Source organism: Microcebus murinus, chromosome 9, assembly GCF_040939455.1.
Source record: "Microcebus murinus isolate Inina chromosome 9, M.murinus_Inina_mat1.0, whole genome shotgun sequence".
NCBI lineage: Eukaryota > Metazoa > Chordata > Mammalia > Primates > Cheirogaleidae > Microcebus > Microcebus murinus.
The window spans coordinates 92,731,130-92,751,868 of NC_134112.1; the positions used below are offsets into that span (position 1 = coordinate 92,731,130).

General features: G+C 53.2%; 1 protein-coding gene across 2 annotated transcripts; it reads right to left on the bottom strand.

The window, feature by feature from the left end:
• Positions 1 to 36: 36 nt before the first annotated feature.
• EPHA1 (EPH receptor A1) lies at positions 37 to 15,407 on the bottom strand. Of its 2 annotated transcripts, none has more exons than XM_012768107.2 (18): positions 15,267 to 15,407; positions 14,217 to 14,284; positions 9,280 to 9,561; positions 7,976 to 8,378; positions 7,605 to 7,760; positions 7,003 to 7,347; positions 6,735 to 6,862; positions 6,329 to 6,479; positions 6,004 to 6,100; positions 5,730 to 5,788; positions 4,867 to 4,992; positions 3,870 to 4,055; positions 3,676 to 3,737; positions 3,364 to 3,570; positions 3,077 to 3,226; positions 2,628 to 2,821; positions 488 to 643; positions 37 to 406 (listed from the first exon to the last, which is right to left on the bottom strand). In XM_012768107.2, exons 1-18 carry the CDS (start codon positions 15,343 to 15,345, stop codon positions 328 to 330), a joined length of 2,928 nt encoding a protein of 975 aa, XP_012623561.2. In that variant the 5' UTR covers positions 15,346 to 15,407; the 3' UTR covers positions 37 to 327. The 2 variants fall into 2 exon arrangements, with proteins under 2 accessions (XP_012623561.2, XP_012623562.2); XM_012768108.3 differs by lacking the exon at positions 15,267 to 15,407 and adding an exon at positions 14,908 to 15,072.
• Between the last annotated feature and the right edge of the window lie 5,332 nt (positions 15,408 to 20,739).

Consider the following 20,739-nt stretch of genomic DNA (forward strand, 5'->3'; position numbering starts at 1 on the left):
GGAGGGGATGGTGGGATGAAAAGATCAGGGTAAGGGTGAAAACTCATTTCCTGTTTATTTACAAAAATATATCTGTATATGCATGTATATATATTAAGCCTTCCCCACCTCCCTCCTGCCATTGCCTTTTTACTTTGATCCCCCACCCTTCCTTTTTAAAACAAACAGGCCTCCAGGGCCCAGAGGCAGGGTTCTCTGGAAGGTGGGCAGGAGCAGCACCAATAGCCTGTGTCCGGAAGGCTGAGGGAAAGGGCACTGTGAGTGGCCACGGGCGACCACGGCCCATCCTTGCTCCCTGAGGAGGGCTGGTGGAGCGGGTATTGCCACTCAGTCCTTGAATCCCTGAATACTGCAAAGAATGCGCTTCTGGTGCCCAGGCAGCGTGATTCCCATCTGCATCAGGTCCCTGTGGGCAAGGAAGGGGACTGTGAGTCTGGAGGCTCCACCCCGGCGGCCCCCCCCTGCCCGGCCGCCCCAGCGTCCTCACTCGGCCGTCAGCTCCAGCACACACTCCATGGTGTCCAGCCCGGCCGAGCGGAAGTGCAGGATGTAGCGTTTCATGCGGATGGACTCGAGCCACTCGGCGACGCTTCGGTACGGGATCCCGTCTGAGCCACTGAGGCTGGGCAGGCGGAGGGTCACCCTGTGGAATAAAGGCAGTGTCAGTCCCACGAGGTGTGGGAGCCGGCCGGCCTCGGCCTCTGCGCATCTGCAGCCAGCACTCACGCTGGGTGTCTGGGCAGAGTCACCCAGACCGTGAGGATTAGCCCGGCCATTGTCTGTGCGCCCACTGCCTGGCCTGTGTCCCGGGGTGCTCACAGCAGCGGGCCAGCTGACAGTCCTGCCACATCCACAGACTCAGGGAAAGTGGCAGCCCCGGGAGTCCCCGGCGGAAGCGGACCATCAGCCAGTCTCCCACTGGAGTGGCTGGTTCTGGGCAGCGGACTGGGAGCCTGGTTAAGACCTGAAAGTTCCCCAACCGAGAGGGAGGACGCTGAAGGCAGGGGAACAGAGGCCTGGGCAGTGGCGAGGGGTCCTCCCTTTTCCAGAGCGGCTGCTGGAGTTCTGGAGCGGCCTTTGCTCGCCACCTTCGACCTGGGCTGTTACTCTCGCACTCTGACACCCACAATACAATGAGTGTTCCTGTACTAGGCCGGCCAGAGCCAAAAACCATTAGCAAAGTAAATCTGCTGGGGGAAAAATACCCAGCATTCCAGAAAGATTAGCACATGCAGTCTCCAGTGCACGAGGGAGTTGTGCTCCAAAAGATAGTTTCAAAGGTTGGAACTTGGAGCACATTTTCTCCCAGAAACAAGGTTATATATGGTGGTTGGATACAGAGGCCAGTACGCCAGGCTGGCTACCCGATAAAGCGCTTGAAGTGCAGCCTTGCCCATCCCCCCATCGCCGCAACCCCCATCAGTTCATTCTCTGTGTCTCCAGCCATGTTTTTGGAAAAAAAGGCCATTCCGACCCTGTACCTCTTATGGACGATTTTAGAAAATTGGTTCTCTATATTCAAGATAAAGTCTAAACTTATTCAATAGGACTGGTCCTCTTTGTGCTGATTCCTGCTGTTCCCCCAGATTCGTGGCTGCTGTCCCTGGACTGGACGCTGCCGTCTCAGCCCCTCCCAGGCTGGCCATGTGATCAGGAGCCTTCCCAGGCCCAGCAAGGTGGCCCTGCCTCCTGCACCCCAACCTGGCTGCCCAAACTCCCTGGAGCAGGTACCAGGTCATAAGTCCAGCTTATCTCCAACGTCCAGTAAAGAGTTTGCACCAGCAGGTTCTCCAAAACCTGTTGAATGAACGACTTTTTCCTATTCCTATGGGGAAGAGTATGCACCCAAGTCCCAGACTGGGCCACAGTTCGATGCAGTGAGACTGGCACGGATGGGTCCAGGGAGGGTCCCAGGTTAGACAGCCTAAGAAGGGAAAGGATGGGGACCTCCAGCCCAAATGGAGTTAAGGAATAGGGGCCTGACTATAATCGATTTTCTGCAAATGGGAATAGTCTGGAGCTGACCTACTTACTGGACTCTCCCCCAGGGCACAGACTGTAGTCCTGCTTCATGCGTTGGACTCTGTCCAGAGTTCCCTGGGCCCAGCCCCTGGTGGATGTGGCTGAATGCCATTTCCATTCTTCCAGATCTGCTCTCTGAATTCCCTAGTTCTGCAGTCCCCAACCCCATGGCTGCGGACGGGTAGGGTCTGTGGCCTGTTAGGAACAGGGCTGCACAGCAGGAGGCGAATGGCAGGTCAGCGAGCGAGCGAAGAAGCTTCATCTGTATTTGCAGCTGCTCCCCATTCCTGGCATCACCGCCTGAGCTCTGCCTCCCGTCAGATCAATCACTGTCTCCCATCACCCCCACATGGGACCGTCTAGTCACAGGAAAACGAGCTCAGGGCTCCCCCTGATTCTGCATTATGGTGACTTGTATGATTATTTCATTACATATTACAACGTAACAATAATAATACAAATAAAATGCACAATAAAGGTAATACACTTCAATCATCTTGAAACCGTCCCCTACCGCCCTGCAGAAAAATTATCTTCCATGAATCCGGTCCCTGGTGCCATAAAGGTGGGGGACAGCTGCCCTAGTCCTTCCCTGGCATGGTTACCTGGGGTCGAAGTTGGCAATGGTGCGCAGGGAGTGGGGGTTGGCAAGCAATTGCTCCAGATGTGCCTGCAGCTTGCGGAAGTGGGGCCGCCGGGCGCGGTCATATGACCAGCAGTTCTTCATGAGTTCGTACAGAGGGGCAGGGCAGTCCACAGGAGGGGGCAGCCGGTACCCGTCCTCAATGCTCTTCATGACCTGCAGCGGGGCAGGGAGGATGCCCAGGGGAAACGATGTTCACAAGATCACTGCATGGAGCCTCTAAGGAACCTGACCAGGGTGGGAGGAGTACAGAGGGGAGGGTGTGGGGTGAAGGGACCAGAGGAGACGGGAGTGTAGGAAAACCGGCCAGTGAAGACATAAGGGTTTTGCACAAAAGGCCATGGGAGGACTTTGGGAGGAGATGCGAGCTGTGAGTTAGGGATGACATGGGGCGGAATATTCTAGGCTCACCTCCTGATTGCTCATCTCCCCATAGGGCTTGTCCCCGAAGCTCAGCACCTCCCACATCACAATCCCAAAGCTCCACACATCGCTGGCCGTGGTGAAGATCCGATGGGCAATGGCTTCAGGTGCTGTCCAGCGGATGGGGATCTTTCCTCCCTAAGAAGGCACGTGGGATGGGGATGGAAGGTTACAGTGCTCATGTGAGCATGAGTCTGTGTGCTTGTCCACACATGACTACGGATGGCACGTAACAGTGCGTGTGAGAGGGTGCGCGGTCTGTGCAGGGCTCTAACCTGGGTTTCGTAGGTGCCATCGAAGTCGTCCAGGAGGCGGGTCAGGCCAAAGTCAGATACCTTGCAGCACAGGTTCTGACTCACCAAGATGTTCCTGGCGGCCAGGTCCCGGTGGACATAATTGTGGTCACTGAGGTAGTTCATGCCGGACGCTATGCCCTGCAGCATGGCCACCAGCTGCCCGGGGACCAGCTGGTCCTCCCGCTCCTGCAGCAGGGTGAACGGGCGAGTCAGGGGATGGGCAGGGCCTGGCCCCCAATGCCCGGGACTGCGTGGCACCCCCATCCCCCACTGGCCCTCTCCCCTCCTCACCCTCAGGAAGGCATCCAGGGCTCCGTGCTCCATAAACTCTGTGATGATCATGATGGGCTTCCCTGAGACACGGAGCACACGTCATCATGCCCAGGCCAGGCTTCCTGCCCTGGAAGCCCATCCCCCCTCCACTTCAGTGGTCTCCCCCATCCCCCCACCCCGTTCCTGGAGCCCAGGGAGACCACCCCTCATACTCTTTGTGACAACGCCTTCCAGATGCAGAATGTGCGGGTGGTTGAACTGGCCCATGATGGTCGTCTCTCGAAAGAAGTTCCACCACTGGCCGTCTGGGGATGTGTCTTTCAAGGTCTTAATGGCCACGGGCTTGCAGTCCTGGCCGGGGAGCCTCAGGGTCCCTCGATACACTTCCCCAAACTCTCCTGGGTGGAAGGAAAACGGGCATGGCCCAGTGCACTTCCAGGCTCCCCCAGAGTCCGCCAGTCCCCCTTTCCTCTCTGGAGGATCAGAAGTGTGGAGTGAGCTTCCTGGGGAAGGACAGAGTGCGGGACCGGAGTGAAACTCTGTCTTCCAGCGTGAGCACAGTTCCTGGCTTGCAGCAGGTGCTCAGTAAATGCTGGGTGAGGGAGCCCTGAGCAGGACTAGGGTGTGTCCACGAAGGGCAGGCCGGGCCAGGGCTAGTGCCCAGGTGACCGGGGTAGCTGACCATTGCCACCTGTCTTCCGTAAGCTCCTCTGGTCGTGGCTCAGCCAGCTTGGCTGTACGATTGGCAAGGACAATGCCATGTTTTGTTCTCTGCTCAGGTCCATTTCCTCTGGTGACTCAAGGGATCAAGGCGACCCAAGGACACCGGGCCCCTGATGGGTGGAATGTGGCCGGGAGGCTCTGAATAGCTCCCACACTCGGGAGCCGCTGGACAACAGCCGGGCCTCGGCTGGCAGCATCTCTATGGATGAGGCAGACGTGCTCAGCACTCTTCACCTGCAATTCCGTGACCACAGAAGCAAGCCAGGGGAGGCAAGGGCTGCTCCAGGGCACCCGAGGAGGGGTTTTTAACATGAACACAGCAGCTTGAGGAGGACACAGGGCAAAACAGAGTGTGAGCTCATCTGCAAACTCTTGGGCCAGAGGAGAGACCAGTGGGGCTCCCCAGGGAAGGGCTGGAAGGAAGGGCCCACTGGCGTTAGTGTGCGGCCACACAGAGGGCCGGCTGCCGTGCACGGCAGGGCTCACCTTCCCCTATGACAGTGTCCACCAGCAGCCAGGCTGGGTCAAGCTCCTGGGTGAAGTCCAGGGCTCCCTGGGCAGGGTCCTCATACGCCTGGAGGTCCACGTAGGGCTTCAGCCATAGCTTGTCCTCTGTGGGGCAAGGGGGTTCAGCCACAGAGGCACCACAAGTGCTGGGGGGAGGCGAGGAGGAAGGGGCTGGCCACACACACCCCTCTTCTCCACACTTCCCTGTTGCCCAAGTGACTCCTGTGGGGGCTGGAGTGGACGAGAGTCCCTGTCCTTGGCAGCTAAGCTTTTTTCTCCCATCTACACTCCAAGATCCTCTGTCCTTGCTCCCCAAGGCCAGAGCAGTGGGCCAGAACCCACAGGCGAAAGGCAGATCCTCCCGGCCTCCACCCCTGCCCTCCAGGCCTCCACCCCTGCCCTCCCAACCCATCCCCAGGCCCTACGCGTCAGTCACGCCTCCTCCACATTCCCAGACGGAGCCAATCACTCGCTCCCCTTCTGTGGGGGCTAATGAGGTGACGAGCAGGAAACCCACATGCCTTGGAGGACCTCAGTCCCCGTCCTGCTCTGCTCGGGGATGGGGGAAGGCTGCCCAGAGCCCAGGGTGCTGGGACAGCAGCACCAACAGCTAAGAGATAATTGCCTCAGGGCCACTGGGGGCTATTAGCACAAAGTTAATTAACCAAAGTTAATCAGGTAGCAACACAGGAGCCCTAGGGACAATAAACTCCATCAGTACCCCCAGAGTTGGCCTAGCAAGTGTGGGTCCCCTGGATCCTTCCCAGCGGCAACCCCCAACACGCATGCACACACATGCACATGCACACACACATGCTCGCGAGGACACACTCACAGCTCACCCCTATCCGCGTCAGTGGTGCGGTCACGCTGCCTCTGCTGCCGCTGCCGCTGTGCTTTCCTGTGGGGTTGGGGACCAGCTTCGTCAGGGGCTCAGGACCACCTCAGGGGTCCACCGGGCTCCAGCTGGATCTCCCCCAGAGACGACGGGGGCTGAGAGTGCAGGATGGGAGTGGGGACACCCTGAGCTTTGGCACCAGGGTGTGAGAAGGCCGTTGGGGCCACGGTGAGGGGCAAAGGGCCCCAGAGTGGCGGTGGGAGGGGCAGAGCCCGCACCTTGAACGGAAGACGAGGATCCCGAGCAGCAGAGCTACCCCGAGCAGCAGCCCAAAGATGATGGCCACGATCTCTCCTCCCGTCAGGCCCCTGGAAACTGCAGGCACACGGGGTGAGAAAGTCTGGGGGCGCAGTCCATGGGGATGGGGGGTGAAGGGCAGGGCCTCAGGTACACCCTGGGTCAGGTCTCTCACTGGGAGTCGGGCATGTGTCTGTCCCTTACACCAGAGGACAGGTGTGCATGCCTATGTGCAGAGGAGGAGGAGGGCTCACCAAGTGTGGCCACAGGTGCGTGTGTGTTTGGGGCAGAACACGAGATACCCACCTGGCGGGCTGGTCCGAAACTCATGGTCGGGAGAGAAGGGGCCAGGGCCCAGCGGGGTCAGCATCCGGACTCTGACGATGTACTTGGTGTCTGGCTGCAGTTCTGTCAGCAAAACCCTGGGCTCTACAACCATCTGGTGCCGTTCTTCATCCTGTGGGGGGGGACTAGCGTTACTTGGGCCCCACTGAGCCAGGCGTGGGTGCATGTGGCGGATGCTAGTGGGAGCACGTGGGGCAGGGCTCGCTAGCAGAATGTTGAGGACAGGGTCCTTCGCAGACTTTTGTCCTAAGACAGCCACGCAGTTTGCTGTGGGTGTATTCCTCCCATCCGGCACCCGAGGCTGAGAACACGGGTGGAGCGTGCCCAGGCAGGGACACCGGACACCGTCTCTCAGTGGCAGCCTGACCTGGTTCAGCACGTGCAGTTCATAGCTCAGGTTCCCCCCGGGACTGCGAGGCCGGGACCCCGCCCAGGCCAGCTCCAGCTGCCTCGGTTCCTTCTTCACCAGCCTCAGAGACAGCCCCGACAGTGACTCTGTCCAGAAGGATAAAGTCGGATTGGGAAGGAAACAGGAAATAATGTCAGTAGCTTTTCCACTGCTCCACACCCCTCAGTGTGCCCCTGTGGTCCTAAGCCCATGTCCTCTGGCCCGGCCTGGCCCGCGGGTCCCTCACCTGCGTGCCCCATGCCGATGCTGAGGGAGGCACTGGCGTGGCTGGAGCCGCCCAGCCCGGACACTCCGTTGAGGGCTTCGACCTTGAAGGTGTAGTTGGCATAGGGTTCCAGGCCTTCCACCCGCACGGCGGGGGCGGTGAGCCCCCTGGCCCCAGGAGAGAAGCGCACACCCCCACTGCAGGGCTGGCAGGGGCCCCCGTCCGGCGCGGTGCCCCGACACTGGGAACACCCCACGCTGTATCTCACATCCTGGCGTCCCCCCGTATCTGCTGGGGGCTCCCACCTCAAGGAGAGCTGGGTCCCTGATGCAGAGAAGCTCAGGTTTCGGGGCGCTGAGGGGGGACCTGTGGAAGAAGAGGAGCCATCAGTGATAGCCAGCCTCCGCCCACTGCCCGGGGCCTTGTGGGGAGACTCGACTCCCACGGAGGAGAGTGTAGCTTGACTACATCTCTGAGTTCCTCCAGGGAGGGCGCGGGCTGAACGTGCCTGACACTCCGGACATCTCCAGTATCTAATAAGTTCTGGCACATTCTGACCCGGAGAAGGGCTTAGCAAAGGGCCACCACCTCGTCCCAGATGCCAGCCCTACCCCCGGACTCACGTGTGCATGCCACGTGGGGGCCCTCCCCGGGGGCTCTGGAGTGGCCACTCTCACAGGCGCAGACGGTGGTCCCCGAGGACTCGGCGGTGCTGTGCTGGGGGCACTTGAGACAATGAGGTGAGTCCGTGTTGATCCGGTAGGAGCCGCTGGGGCAGGCTGGAGAGAACGCAGCAGAGCCATGGCTTTCTCATGTTTTACAGGCAGAGCCGTCCCCTCCATCCCAGTCCCTGAACTGAAAACAGCCCTGCGTGCTCGGGGCCACTTGGGTTAAAAGCAGCCGAGAGGGAGCATCTGCCGCCTTTCCTGCCGTGGCACCCCAGAGAGAGACCCTCCCAAACAGGCCCTGGGGTTCTGTGCTCCTCCGTCCTTACCAACACACCCCTTGCCGTCGCTGGCTTCCTCGTGGCCAGGCTCACACTGGCACCGGCCCACTGGCACCAGCCACTCGCCGTCGGGGCTGCAGTGCATGCGGGGCGCGCCCGAGGGCCCGGGGCTGGCCTGTGCATGGGGCAAGCAGGTCCCCGCCACTTCCACCAACCCAGCGGGTCCGGGGAGAGTGTCGGGGAAGTGGGCCAAGCCATGCAGGGCCTCAGGACAGCGCTGATAGAAGACCCGGACAGACACCAGGGCCACACAGGCACCTGGGTTGTGGAAAGCGAGGTAGAGGCCTCGGCGGGTCAGGCGGCCCAGGGAGCAGCGCTCCACATTCAGCTTCACGGAGCCGGAGGCGAGGTCTCGAATGGTGAAGCTCTGGTCTGCAGCCACCGTGGTGACCTGGGAAGAAGGTTGGGGGTGGGGAAAGGGGAGGATTGGCAACTGCTTCTTCCCCCCACCACAGAAACAACTCTCTGTCTTTGCTAAGTGCTTTACCATCTGCACAACCATGGACAAAGAGCATATTATATGTGGGGTGCAGGGCTATGTGCACGATGCTATTTACCCCGCACACCTTATCGTCTCTCCCTAACAGATGAGGAGACTAAAGCTAAGAGAAGAGCATGATGAGGCCAGAACTGGAAGCCAGGCACTGGGGCTCTATGGTCCACAAAATTTCCACTACCCAGAGGTGTTCCCAACTGTAGTGCCAATGAGACGATCGGTAACAGAGCATGTCATAATTAATTTATTGCTAATAAACTTTACAACATTTTCTGTTTTGAAAGAAACGAGAGCACGTCCTATCGTAAAATGCTCCTTACTCTTCTGCACTGCAGTGTGTTTTCCCGAGTAGAAAAGAAGGGACGGTATTAGAGAGCACTAGCCTGCAGGGAACTGTTTGACCACAAGACTCCAGCTGTGCCCGTAGGGCTGTGCCACACATGAACGTCACATGACTGATAGAAAAAGTCTCAATACCTCTGCACAATGCTGCCCTCTTCCACCAGGGCATCCTGTTACCTCAATGGATGCTTCTAAAACACTCTAGATAAGGCTGGCCCTCTTATTGTCACTGTTTTATGACAAGGAAACAAAAGCTTGGAGAGGTTAAATGATATCCCCTAAGTCAGGATGCAGCAGAAAAGGTACTCAAATCCAGCCTTTCTGGTGACTGGTGCCACATTCTTTTTCTGGTCCTACACCTTCACTCTTTTCCTGTCTCTGCCACCTTCTCCCTTTTCCTTTGGGTGAGTGGGGTGAGCATTAGGACTGAGGCAGCACAGAAAGGCAGCAGTACCTTCTGGAACAAGGGCCGCCGGAGCTGGATGCCCACATCCTGGTCACTCTCCATGTACAGAAGGTTGAAGGTCTCCTTGCAGCCCAGAGGCCCGGCTCCCCCGGGGAAGCTCTTGCAGTCCCTCACGGTGAACTGCAGCTCCACGTGGACGCGAGAGGCCTCCTCCCCGCGGTAGATCCAATTGGAGCGGAGCCAGTGGTCGGTGTCTCCGCGTTCTTGCACTGGGCAGTCCTGGTACATGTACAGGGGTGTCCCATTCAGCATCTGCTGCACCTCACTCCACTGTGAGAAGGGAAGCAGAATCAGGTGTCAGATCATTACCTGCTCCCCAAACCCTTGTTTTTTATGACTGATGGAGAGGAAGCTGGTGTCAGAGCCCCCCGGTTCATGCTACTTGTCCTGCCTCTCCCCACCCCTCAGCTCCAGGATAGTAGGTTAAATGTTTAGGGTCGGTAATTTGTTTGGATATAGGGTGGGCAAGACAATACACGAGCACTACATTTTTAGGTCTTTCATCAGCAGAGCTGTCAGGTACCCCAAAAGTGAAGCTCTGTCACAAAACCCTTCTGCCGGTTTGTTCAGAGAAGAGACTTCTTTTTAAAAAGCCCCTAAGCTTTTGTAGGGCAATAACAAGCATAGAACTCTCTGTACAGGGGAATCGCACCTTCTCCAATATTCCTTCCAGGTATTGCTATTATCGAAACCAGCAATTGACAAAAGACTTGGCAGGACTTCTAGACATCACCTAGCCTGCTCCCCTAACTTCTTTTATATTAAAAGAATTTTTAAACTTTGTAACAGTAACGGCTGGCGCTTATATAGTGCTGATTGGGGGCCAGTCACTGTTCTGAGCATTTGCCATGAGGAAACTGAGGCACGGTGAGGTTGAGTGACCTGTGGGGACGTGAGCCAGGGACTAGGCTCCAGAGTTTACGCTCGTAATCATTGTGCCTCTGTGTGTTTATTGTAAAAAGCCAAAGAGTAAAGACTCACATCAAATAAAAAGTTTAATCGCCTCCATCCTTCCACCCTCATTCCCCAAGGCAGCCACTCTTAACAATTTGCAGTAAAACTTTCCATGCCTCCAGAGAAATGTTTGAATGTTTCTGTGTTTTAAGATAAATGAGATCATACAAATGTTATTCTGTAACCTATTTTCTGTTTTCATAAATAATAAGTCTTTGAAAGATGTCCACATGAATACATAGAGGTCTATCTAACCCTTTTTAGCAATCCATAAATAATACTCCATTGTATGGATGTACCATTATTTATTTAATAATTCACCCATCATTGCACATTCAGGTAGCTTCTAGGTTTTTTTTTTTGTTTTTTTTTTTAGAAAACCCACAGATTATTGTAAGATTTCTGTAGAACTGTGGTATCCAAGGTAGACATACTAAAAATTTTATAAGAAACTGCCAAATTGTCTTCCAAAAGGCTTTATATATTTACACTTTGACCACCAATGCCAGAGGGCTTATTTTCTCAAAACCTCCTCAACACTTCTACTTTTGCCAATCCTACAGTCAAAACACAGCTTCTTATCATTGTAATTTACATTTCTTTGAGGATGACCTTGTGCCTTTCACTTTTGCTCCTTGGGTATTTGTTATTTTTATGTAATTATTCTGTTCATAACCTTTGCCTGATATTTTATTATCTTTTGATTACTTATTTGGATGAGACTTCCCCCCCCTTTTATAGACATTAATAATTTGCTTGAAATGTATATTTAATATATTTTCTCCCTGTCTGCCATGCCACTTAACTTTGCTGATGGTGTCTTTGGAGTGGACATACATTGTACATTTTTACATAATAACTTTTATAGTCTTTCCATTTATGATTTCTGGGGTGAGTATTTTGCTTGGGAAGCTTTCACATCCCAAGATTATAAAGATCTATATTTTCCCCCCAATTTTTGTGGGTTTGGATTTTAATCTCCCTAGAATTTATTTTTTATGTGTGCATAATGTGAAGTGGAGATATATCTTTATCTTTTTTAAAAAAATATGAATATCCATTTGTCAATTTATTGACTAGTCAATACTTTCCACACTGATTTGCTATTAAAATGCTAAAACATACTCAAATCTCACATATGTGGGCTTGTTTTTGGATTCTCTGTTCCATTCCATTCACCTGAGTATCTTGTACAATGCCACATGATTTATAGTTGACATTCTAATATCTGTTGGTCAGACAAGTCTCCCCTTTCATTCTTCTTCAAAAAAATATTCTCAACCATTCTTAAGTATTTTCTTTGACAGATAAATTTAAGAAAACAGGTCTCAAATTCTATTAAATATTCCATTGATATTTTGGTTGCAACCACACAATTAATAGAAAAGAGACTGAGGCTCTTAGAAGGTTTGCTTTCCCCAGGTTTTTACTGCACCCTAAGGCAGGCTCTCAATCCCTAGCAAAAGGGAAGAAAAAGCACCCTTAATTAAGAATTTGGGGTAGAGTGGGGAAGACATGTATGCTGCTTCGAAGCATATTTCTGCATCATGCTAGGGAGTTCAAAGATCCGGCAAGAGGTGTGCGAAAGGCCAGGAAACTGCAATGAAAAAGGCACCTAGAGTCTACTCCCAGAGGGAGCTGTGCTGAGGAAGCCCCAGGGGGAGGTCTGGGGTGGGGCAGGTGGGTGGTTAATGTGCGGATCATTAGCCAGACTGCCGCTGCCCCAGCTGGAGCCAGGAGAAGCAGATGTTCCCAGCTGTAGCTTGCCTCTCTCAGTTCCAGCAGTGACAGATGGGGGACAACCAGCTGCCCAGGATCAGCAAGAAGGATCCCTTCCCTTATCACTCAGGCGCTGCTGGCTGCTGCATGCCAGCGCTCTGGGGAGCCTGAACCCGAATGTGTGTGTGTGTGTGCAAGTGCGTGTGCGTTCTGAAAAGATGGGGAGGAGAGGTGACAAGGTAGGTGGTGGGAGTGTGTGACTGCTGGCTGTCTTCTTATCCTCCTAGCATGCAAGGCTATTTCGCCTGAGCTGTGAAAGGGGCTTTGCTTGCACTCCAGCCCAATTAGGGAAGAGTTATGTGGCTGGAGTTGGCAGGGGTGCCATGAAGGCCCCTGGGAGCCAGCAGATGGACCCACAGCCATCGTTGTGGGGTGATTAGCTGGTTTATGAGATAAGGCACCTATTAGGGCTGGCCTAATCCAGGATTTTCAAACAGCCCCTCCTGCAGGATACATTATGGTTTAGTCTATTAACTTTAATTACAGGCCACTCCGTGGGAGAGCAGGGAACGGAGGAGCCAGGACCCTAGGACCCAGAGGAAAAGAAAGTGGAGGCTGGACTGAAGTCCCAAGTACTGGATTGAAAAAGGAAACACCAAGAGAAGGGGGTCCAGGACCAGGGTCCTAGGGGCACCAGCAGCAGGGGCAGCCTCCTGTGGTTCTATGGCGGGCTCTGCTGTGTGCAGAAAGGATGCTGTGATATCGTAAAATATGTTTGGTCTTAGTCCTCATTTCCTGGAAAACAACTCCTAAAACACTGGGAATCTCGCAGTGATGTCTCTTTTTTTATGCTAATGATCTGACTGAGGGCTGGGGGCTCCAGGACCCAGGAGGGCTGGTTGCCAGGGGAACCGACCTAGAGATTGGAGTGCTGGGACTTTCAGCCCCACTCCCAACATCCCCGGAAGGGAGAGGGGTTAAAGGTTAAGTTTATCACCAATGGCCAGTTATTTAATCAATGATGCCGTGGTGATGAAACCTCCATAAAAATCCAAAGGACAGGGTTCAGAGAGCTTCTGGATAGCTGCATAGGAGGACGGTCCTCGAGGGTGTGCACACCTTGCCCCATGCATCTCCACCATCTGGGCTGCTCATCTGTATCCTCTGTAACATCCTTTATAATAAAGCAGTAAATGTAAGTTCTGTGAGCTGTCCCTGAGGAGGGGGCCATGGGGAGCCCAGTTTAAATCCGATCGAACAGAAGCATAGGTAACAACCTATTACTTGCAATCGGTGTCTGAAGTGGGGGGGCAGTCTTGTGGGGTTGAGCCCTCAGCCTGAGGCTATCTCAGGTAAACAGTGTCAGAGGTGTCCACTGAAGAATCCGCCAGAGAATTGATTGCTGGTGAGGAGAAACCCCTATACACATTTTGGTGACCAGAGGTCACAGAAGTGATTTGTGTTGTGAGAATATAGCAGGAAAGAAACTGAGTTTGTTTTTTCCTGTATCACCAGAGGTGCTCTCTGGACTTAAAGTCTGAATATGTTCTCTGAAAGTCACCCCACAACCTCCCTGGGTCCACTGGGTCTTAGCAACGTGCAAGGAGGGAAGGCACTTGGAGCAAGCTCTTACTTACACCCTCAAACAGCTGGAGCGCATCGTGTGCATGGAACCTGCTAGGGAGGTATGGACCACATGCCAGGGGCTCAGAGCCGCCTATGGTAGTAGCTTTTAACTTAGGGGGAGTCAAAGACCCTTTGAAAAATCTGATGAAAGCTTTGGCTTGCCTCTCCAGAAAAAAATGTCCGCGTACAAACAGAATTTAAAATACACTATTATGGGGTTCCCTGACCCCCTGAAAACTACCCATGCAATTCCATTTGGATGAATGGATCTTGGATTGAGGATGCTTTTCTCATATTTCTGTCCCTTCCCAAGCAAAGCAGTGGCCTCATCTTCATCTAGCCCCAGCATGGTGCATCCTCTCCCTGGGGGATACGGGCTCATCATCCCCTCATTGGTATTCACAATATTCACAAGTAATGCAACTTGGGGTGAAGTCTGAAGTCTGATGGGTGGCACCCCCCCTCCCCCCCATAACCCATTCAGGAGTCTCTGACTCAGCCTCCCCTCCCCCTCCCAGAGGAGACACTTCCAGTTTTTCCTGCTCTTTTCTCTGTTCCTCCACCCACCTCTCCACCCCATTTCCCACTGGTCTTCAGCCTTGAGGCTTCCCTCCCCTGACACTTACCCCATCATCTGGGGGATCCAGCAACCAGCCCAGCTCTCCCTGTGCCGTGCTTGTGTCCATCAGAGTAACTGAAGGTGGGAGAAAAGGAGCCTGTCACCTCCGGGGGAGGAGGTGCCCACGCAACACACATTCCTAATTCTGGGGGCCCAGCCCCAGGCCACAACATCCTGTTCCTAACAGCTGTGACTTCCTGGGGCTTAGGGGAGGAAAAGGGCCCAGGAAGGAGGAGGGAAGAGCTCCAGGGCTTACACCGTCCTCTTTCTGAGTGGTAGGGAGGGCGGCAGAGTGGGGCAAGGGCTGGAGTGCTGGGTCTTTGGCCAAAGTCAAGGCAGGAAGCAGGAGGAAGAGCAGCTCCACCTGACTTGCAGTTCGGGCTGGTGCGCCTGGGGCACCCACCCGGGGCAGGACTGGAATGGGTGGAGGGCAGGAGCTCAGCCCTGCAGTTACGAGTGGGTAGGGGTGGCTAGGGGACCTCAGAAGGGGGTTTCTGGGTGGGGCGGGTCAATCCCAGGGTCAGAGGGCTGCTCGGGCCAATGACTGGGGCTGTGCAGGGGGATACTCGGCACAGCGCCCAGCCTGGGTAGTGGGGGAGCCGGGCTGGAGGGGTGTGCATGCTGTGGGCCAGTTCTAACCCCTCCCCGAGCGCCAGGTCCCTGGCCCTGGCGTAGGCTGGCAGGAAACGGCGTCCCACCTTCCACTTCTGAGGTCTCAGATCTCTGGGGTGGCCACCTGAGGCCGGGGCTGCGTGGGAATGAAGGGTCCCACCAAGGCTCGGGGGGCGGGTGCAGAAGCGGCCTCCAGGTAGTGGTCAGGAGCTCCCTCCCCGCCCCGCAGGCGCACGCTGCCGGCCGGCAGGGGTAAGGGTGACTGACCCGGGAGAGCAGCAGCTTGGGGTTAAAGATCAAAGATGGGCCTGGCCAGCCTACAGCCGGCGGCCAGGGGAAAGGAGAGAGCGGGGCAGGGGCGCGGGGGGAGGGCCTGCTCAGGAATGCCGGCTCCCGGGGAGGTGCCGGCCGGCGGGGCGGGAGCCGCGCGGGCGGGGGTCCGTACCTTCCTTGGCGCGCGCCCCCGGGGGCAGCGGGGCGCAGAGCAGCAGCAGCCCGAGCCCCAGGGGCCAGCGCCGCTCCATGGCGCGGGGCCCGGACTTGGGACCGCGGCCCGGACGGCTGGGCCAGGTCGCGAGGGACTGGGTGGGCCGGGCGGGGGCGGGGGGCGGGGCCAGAGTTGGGGGCGGACTCCCGGGCTCACCTGGTTCACCTTCTTAAAGGGACAGTAGGGCAGGAAAGAAACTTGTTATACAGGTAATAAACTTCAAAAACCGGAGGCGTCTTGACCCGACTGAGACTGTGGGCGCCGCCTAGTGGGGTGGGACTAGGAATTTACCAACCGTGTCCCAATTCTAATCCTAAACCCAACTCGGTCTTGATCCAGGCTCTAACCTAATGAATTCTACTTCTGACTGGAACTACACCCTTGTCTCCCTCCCTCTCCCTTTCTGCAGGCCCTAGAACTGTAACAGACACCGGGAAAGGCAGGGGTAAGAGCCACATCTTCACCCTCTAGTAGGGGATGCTTAGAAGACCACAGTGCGAGGCGAGGCGGGGTCCAACCCCAAGTGAAGCACCTGGGGGGTTAGCAGAGGAAGCGAGCCCAGCCAGCGGGGCGCGTTGGGTGAGTCTTCAGGCAGAAGGCAGTGTGACCCAGGTTCTCAGCGGCACAGATTGGGAAAGGCATGAGCAAGAGCCCGAAGGCTGGGAGCCTCAAGGTGTGCTCAGGGAGTGGTGAATGGACCAGTTTGACTACTGGGGCGCAGGATTTGTCTTGGGAGCAGGGGCAGAAAGGCGGTGCGGGCCAGAGCAGGGAAGTCTCGGTAAACATGGGAAGGAGTTTGAACCTCACCATGCCCTCACAGAGCAGACGTGAAGAATTGGGGAAGGTTCCTGGTATGGGTGGCAGAGAAAGATATTATAATCCTATCTAGTGGAATCGAGCCACACACCTCCCACCCTCTTGGAGGCTGCCTGATGTTCTGTTTAATAAATGTTGATTTAGTTTCTACTGTGTATACATTAAACTCTGAAAGCACCAACGAAGAGTAAAACGGTCCCTGCCCTATACAAGCTAGGCATCAGAGGAGTCTTGGGGCCCAGGACGTGAGGAAGCACACAGATGACTAAAATCCTAAAATCGCAGGCAGGAGCGGACCCCAGCTGGGGTGCACACAGGGACTGCCATGGCTCAGAGGGGAGTGATGCCTTTAATGAAGAATAAGCCTTCGCTTTCACTCCTGGCCCTTTTCCTGCACCCCTCCCTGACTCCGTCCCATCTGGGTGAACATTCATACTAGTTTTTCTATCATTTAAATTTTTAGTTGCATGTTTCTGTCACTGTAAGAAATAGAGGTGGTGAATTGTAGGTGCTTCCCATATTTAAAAAAAAATTTATGTTTCTCAGGTTTTCCTCTTTCTTATACAGATAAGACAAATATGGCCCATAACTTCTTGGCACAGATTCTCCTTATTGGCATAACCATGTACACTGGTTAGAAAATTCATGTTGAGAAACAAAATGGGAAAGTACAACCCTCCCTTCAACTTTCCAATTTCTGTCCCCCCAAGGGAACCACCATCAACTGTTTCTTGTGATTCCTCCCAGGATTGTCTTGCTGTGTGTACACACCATCACACACGGTTCCCTCCCTCTGCTGCCCCACACATGCTTTTAAAATACATCTACAGAAGGGGCCATGCTATACACACTGCTCTGCACCCGGGCCCTCTTTTCTAACGTTCAGGACTTTGGGAAGGAGGAGGAGGCTTCTGTTGGCTCAGGGGGGTCAGAGCTGTGTGATTTCAGCAGGGAGGAATGGGCGAAGGGTACAAAGCCAACAGAAGGGGGGAAATGGAGCAAGCTCCGGACAATTGCTGCTAGGAAATAAGCCAGACTGTGGTGAGGTAATGCATGTGCTTGGTTTGTTAAAGTTTGTTAAAGTTACAAGACCCTTGGGACTTGAGGGGGTGGGGTGAGGGGACTGCTTTATGCAGTGAGAGGTGGAGTCTAGAGCCCTGGAAAGAAGTCTTGCTTTTGTTTTAGGATTGATTCTCTCTTCTGGTCTGCAAATCTCATATATGGGGAGCGAAGGACCACCTCTGTCTCCATTCATGATGATCCCCTTCCGGAATGTTCTCGTTATGTTTGTTGTGAGAGGAGCACACCTTTGATTTTAGACTCTGTCCTTTAGACTCTAGCACCACAACTTTGCCAAGTTATTTATACTCTCTGCACTTCTGCTTTTCTAGGCCTGGATGATCTCTGAGGCCATTTCCAGGAAAGTCTAGCAGGACTATGGACAATGGAAAGATAGCAGGATTCTGAGTCCGAAGACTTCAGCCAGTTTCCTTAGCCATTCTGTGCCTCTGTTTCCTTAGCTATAAAATGTGCTTAATCATGCCCACCTCATAGAGTGGGTGTAATGATCACAAGAAGAGAAAGTGCTTCATAAAGTGTAAAGTACTGAGCACACGTTAATTTGCTAGGAGAATGGTGGAAGCTAAGACTTGCTGAAATTCCCCTGCAGGCCTCCCAACTTGTTCCCAGAGTGGAACAACCTCTATGACTAAGACATCATTTATTTCCCCCTTCAAAATCAACTTTATTGGGGGATAACTTGCATAAAATAAATTGTATCCATCCCAAGTGTACAGTTCAATGGGCTCTGCCAAATGCATAACAAGACACAGAACATTTTCACCACCTATAAACATTTCCTGGTGCCCCTTTGAATCACCTCCAGCCCCAGGCTTTCTATGAGCATGGATAACTTTTGCCCTTTTGGAATTTTATGTAGTCTCTGGAGTCTGGTATTTTCCCTTTAACATGATGCTCCTAAGATTCATCCATGTTGTTGCCTGTATCAGCAGTTTCGCCTTTTATTGGCGAATATTAATATTCAGCAATACGCAGCAGTAGTCTCTGCATGGATGCCTTAAGGCATCATTTAACAGTACAGAATCAAACCCAAAAATTCTTACTCTGAACACTGCTCTGGTCTCCTAGGAGTCATAGGCCCCTTAGCTGACAGGGTCTCCCAGAGCGACACCTGTCTTCCCCTAAGACATCTGTCCCTGTTCTCTTTCTGTGGTCAGAAGGAAAGCATGCAGAGTCCCTATAGTCCCTGGGACTTCCCAGGCTCTGGCTTGTTCCTGCAGCCTTGACCTTAACACTATCCTGTTCATATTGTGTTCTTGCTCCCAGCCCCCAACCCCACCTGGCTCCTTTTCTGGGAAAAGGTGAAATTATACCCAACTTAGGTCATGGTCTTGTATATCCATAATGCTCTGCTTAAAATGCAACTTACATCACCAGGAGGGTAACCCAGGAAGCTGCTAGAAACCCTTAGGAAAGCATTAGTACAAATTGATTTATCAGGTCCCTAGCAAGGGCCTGCGTGGATGGGACCAAAACAGCTTTGTTTGGCTGTGCTGGGCCAGCCTGCACTTGCAGGCAGCAAGATTGAGGAGGCCCAGTAGGCAGTGGGAAGGGAAGAGACCTCGCTCTCCAGAAACTCTCCAGGACAGCATCCTGGGGGATTCTGCTCATCTTTGATCATAAGTCTTGTTTGTTCCTTCCCTTTCCTTCTCATCTGTACTCTTTCCACCAGGCGACAGGGGCGGGGTTAATGATGATTCCCATTTATTACAGCACCTACGCATGCTGTGGGGCACTTTACATACATTGTTTCACTTACTTCTCACACCAACCCTCTGAGGAAGGTATTATTAGTCCCATTTTATAGGTGGAAAAATCTGAGACACAGGGAGTTGAAATTGTTCAAAGTCACTCAGTTGCAGAACCAAGGTTTTAATCCAGTTCTGTCTGACTTCTGTTCCTGTGGCCATAAACCTTATTCAGGGTTTCAAGAAACAAAGATGTTAGGGAAAGCCTCACGTCTGTTTTACCATCTGCCTGCCCTCGAGGGTTAACAAATATCCTGACTTAAGGTTTGCCTGTTTTTGGACTTTACAAAACACAATCATTGGATACATATTCTTTGGTAACTCAGTTCTCCCATTGACCCATGGTTGTGCATAGATTCATTCTCATTGCTGTATGTATTCTATTGAATAAAGAACACCTTAATTTTTAATTTAATTTAATTTTTTTTTTGAGACAGAGTCTCACTGTGTTGCCCAGGCTAGAGTGCTATGGCATCAGCCTAGCTCACAGCAATCTCAAAAATCCTGGGCTCAGGCAATCCTTCTGCCTCAGTCTCCCGAGTGGCTGGGACTACAGGCATGTGCCACCATGCCCGGCTAATTTTTTCTATATATATTTTTAGTTGGCCAATTAATTTCTTTCTATTTTTAGTAGAGATGGGGTCTTGCTCTTGCTCAGGCAGGACACCTTATTTTTAAAGACTTGTTGACCTGTGGTTAAACATTCTATGCACGAATTGCTACATTGAGTGACCCTTGTGGTTTAAGTGTCTCTGAGAAGCTTAATCCTACCCGAAGGTACTTCCATTTTTAAAGGAGAATTTTTGCCAACCCAAATGGCCCTTTAATTGATAAAATATATGCAGAGGTATGTGAGCAATGCCCCATGCCCCAAAGTTTACCCCCTGCCCTCACTCCACATGTCCTCCCTTCCTCTAGCCACTTTGCCAAGAGGAAGACACTCGATACTGTTTAGGTAGCTGAGTCTTCATGCCATAAATAGGACTGTCTTCATATAGAGGCAGTTTGAAGTTTTCTCTGAGGTATCAGAAACAAAGTCATCCATTAGAAGGTTTTAATATTGTCACTTCATAGGTTTTAATACTGTAACTTCATAATATTGTCATCTCGGGCAAATCACCTAGCTTTTTGAGCCCCAGGTTCCTCATCTGCACAATGGAAGAAATGGGGCTAACGACATTGGTCATAGGTGTTTACCTCGAAGCATATGAGACAAGTACAGATTTGAGAAATGTGCAAGCAAGACCTCCTGGTACCATCATGCAACTCCAGGATACATCGTTTTTATTTTTGTGTCCTCTTGAACTGGTTTATTTGCAAGAGTTTTGAGAGATTCAAGGGTAAAGTCTGCTGGAGGATGGAGGAGACAGAGTAGCATCAGTCCGCGGATTAAAAGGGATGTCTGGATGAAGCTCAGATGTCAAGGAGAGGAGAGCAAAGATGAGAAAAGGAGCTGAGAGAGATCACACTTGATCCATCTACATTATCATGCATTATGAAAGTAAACACCACTCTAACACTTTCAGGACAAATTGCAATTCTCTGCACTTATTTATTTTTTAAATCCAGCATCCACCTCTGCAATATGGAAATCCTGCAGAGCATTCTGTTTGATTTAGAGGCAGGAAGGTAGTGGGAGAGCTGTGAGCCTGCATTGCATTCTGGTGTGGACCACAGGGAAGAGGAAACTGGCATTGAAGAATGGATGGCGGCAGCCCCAAGGAGGGAGGGGGGCTTGTTCCTGGGGCTGAGGGAAGAGAAAAAGGGAGCCCCATGGGAATTCACTT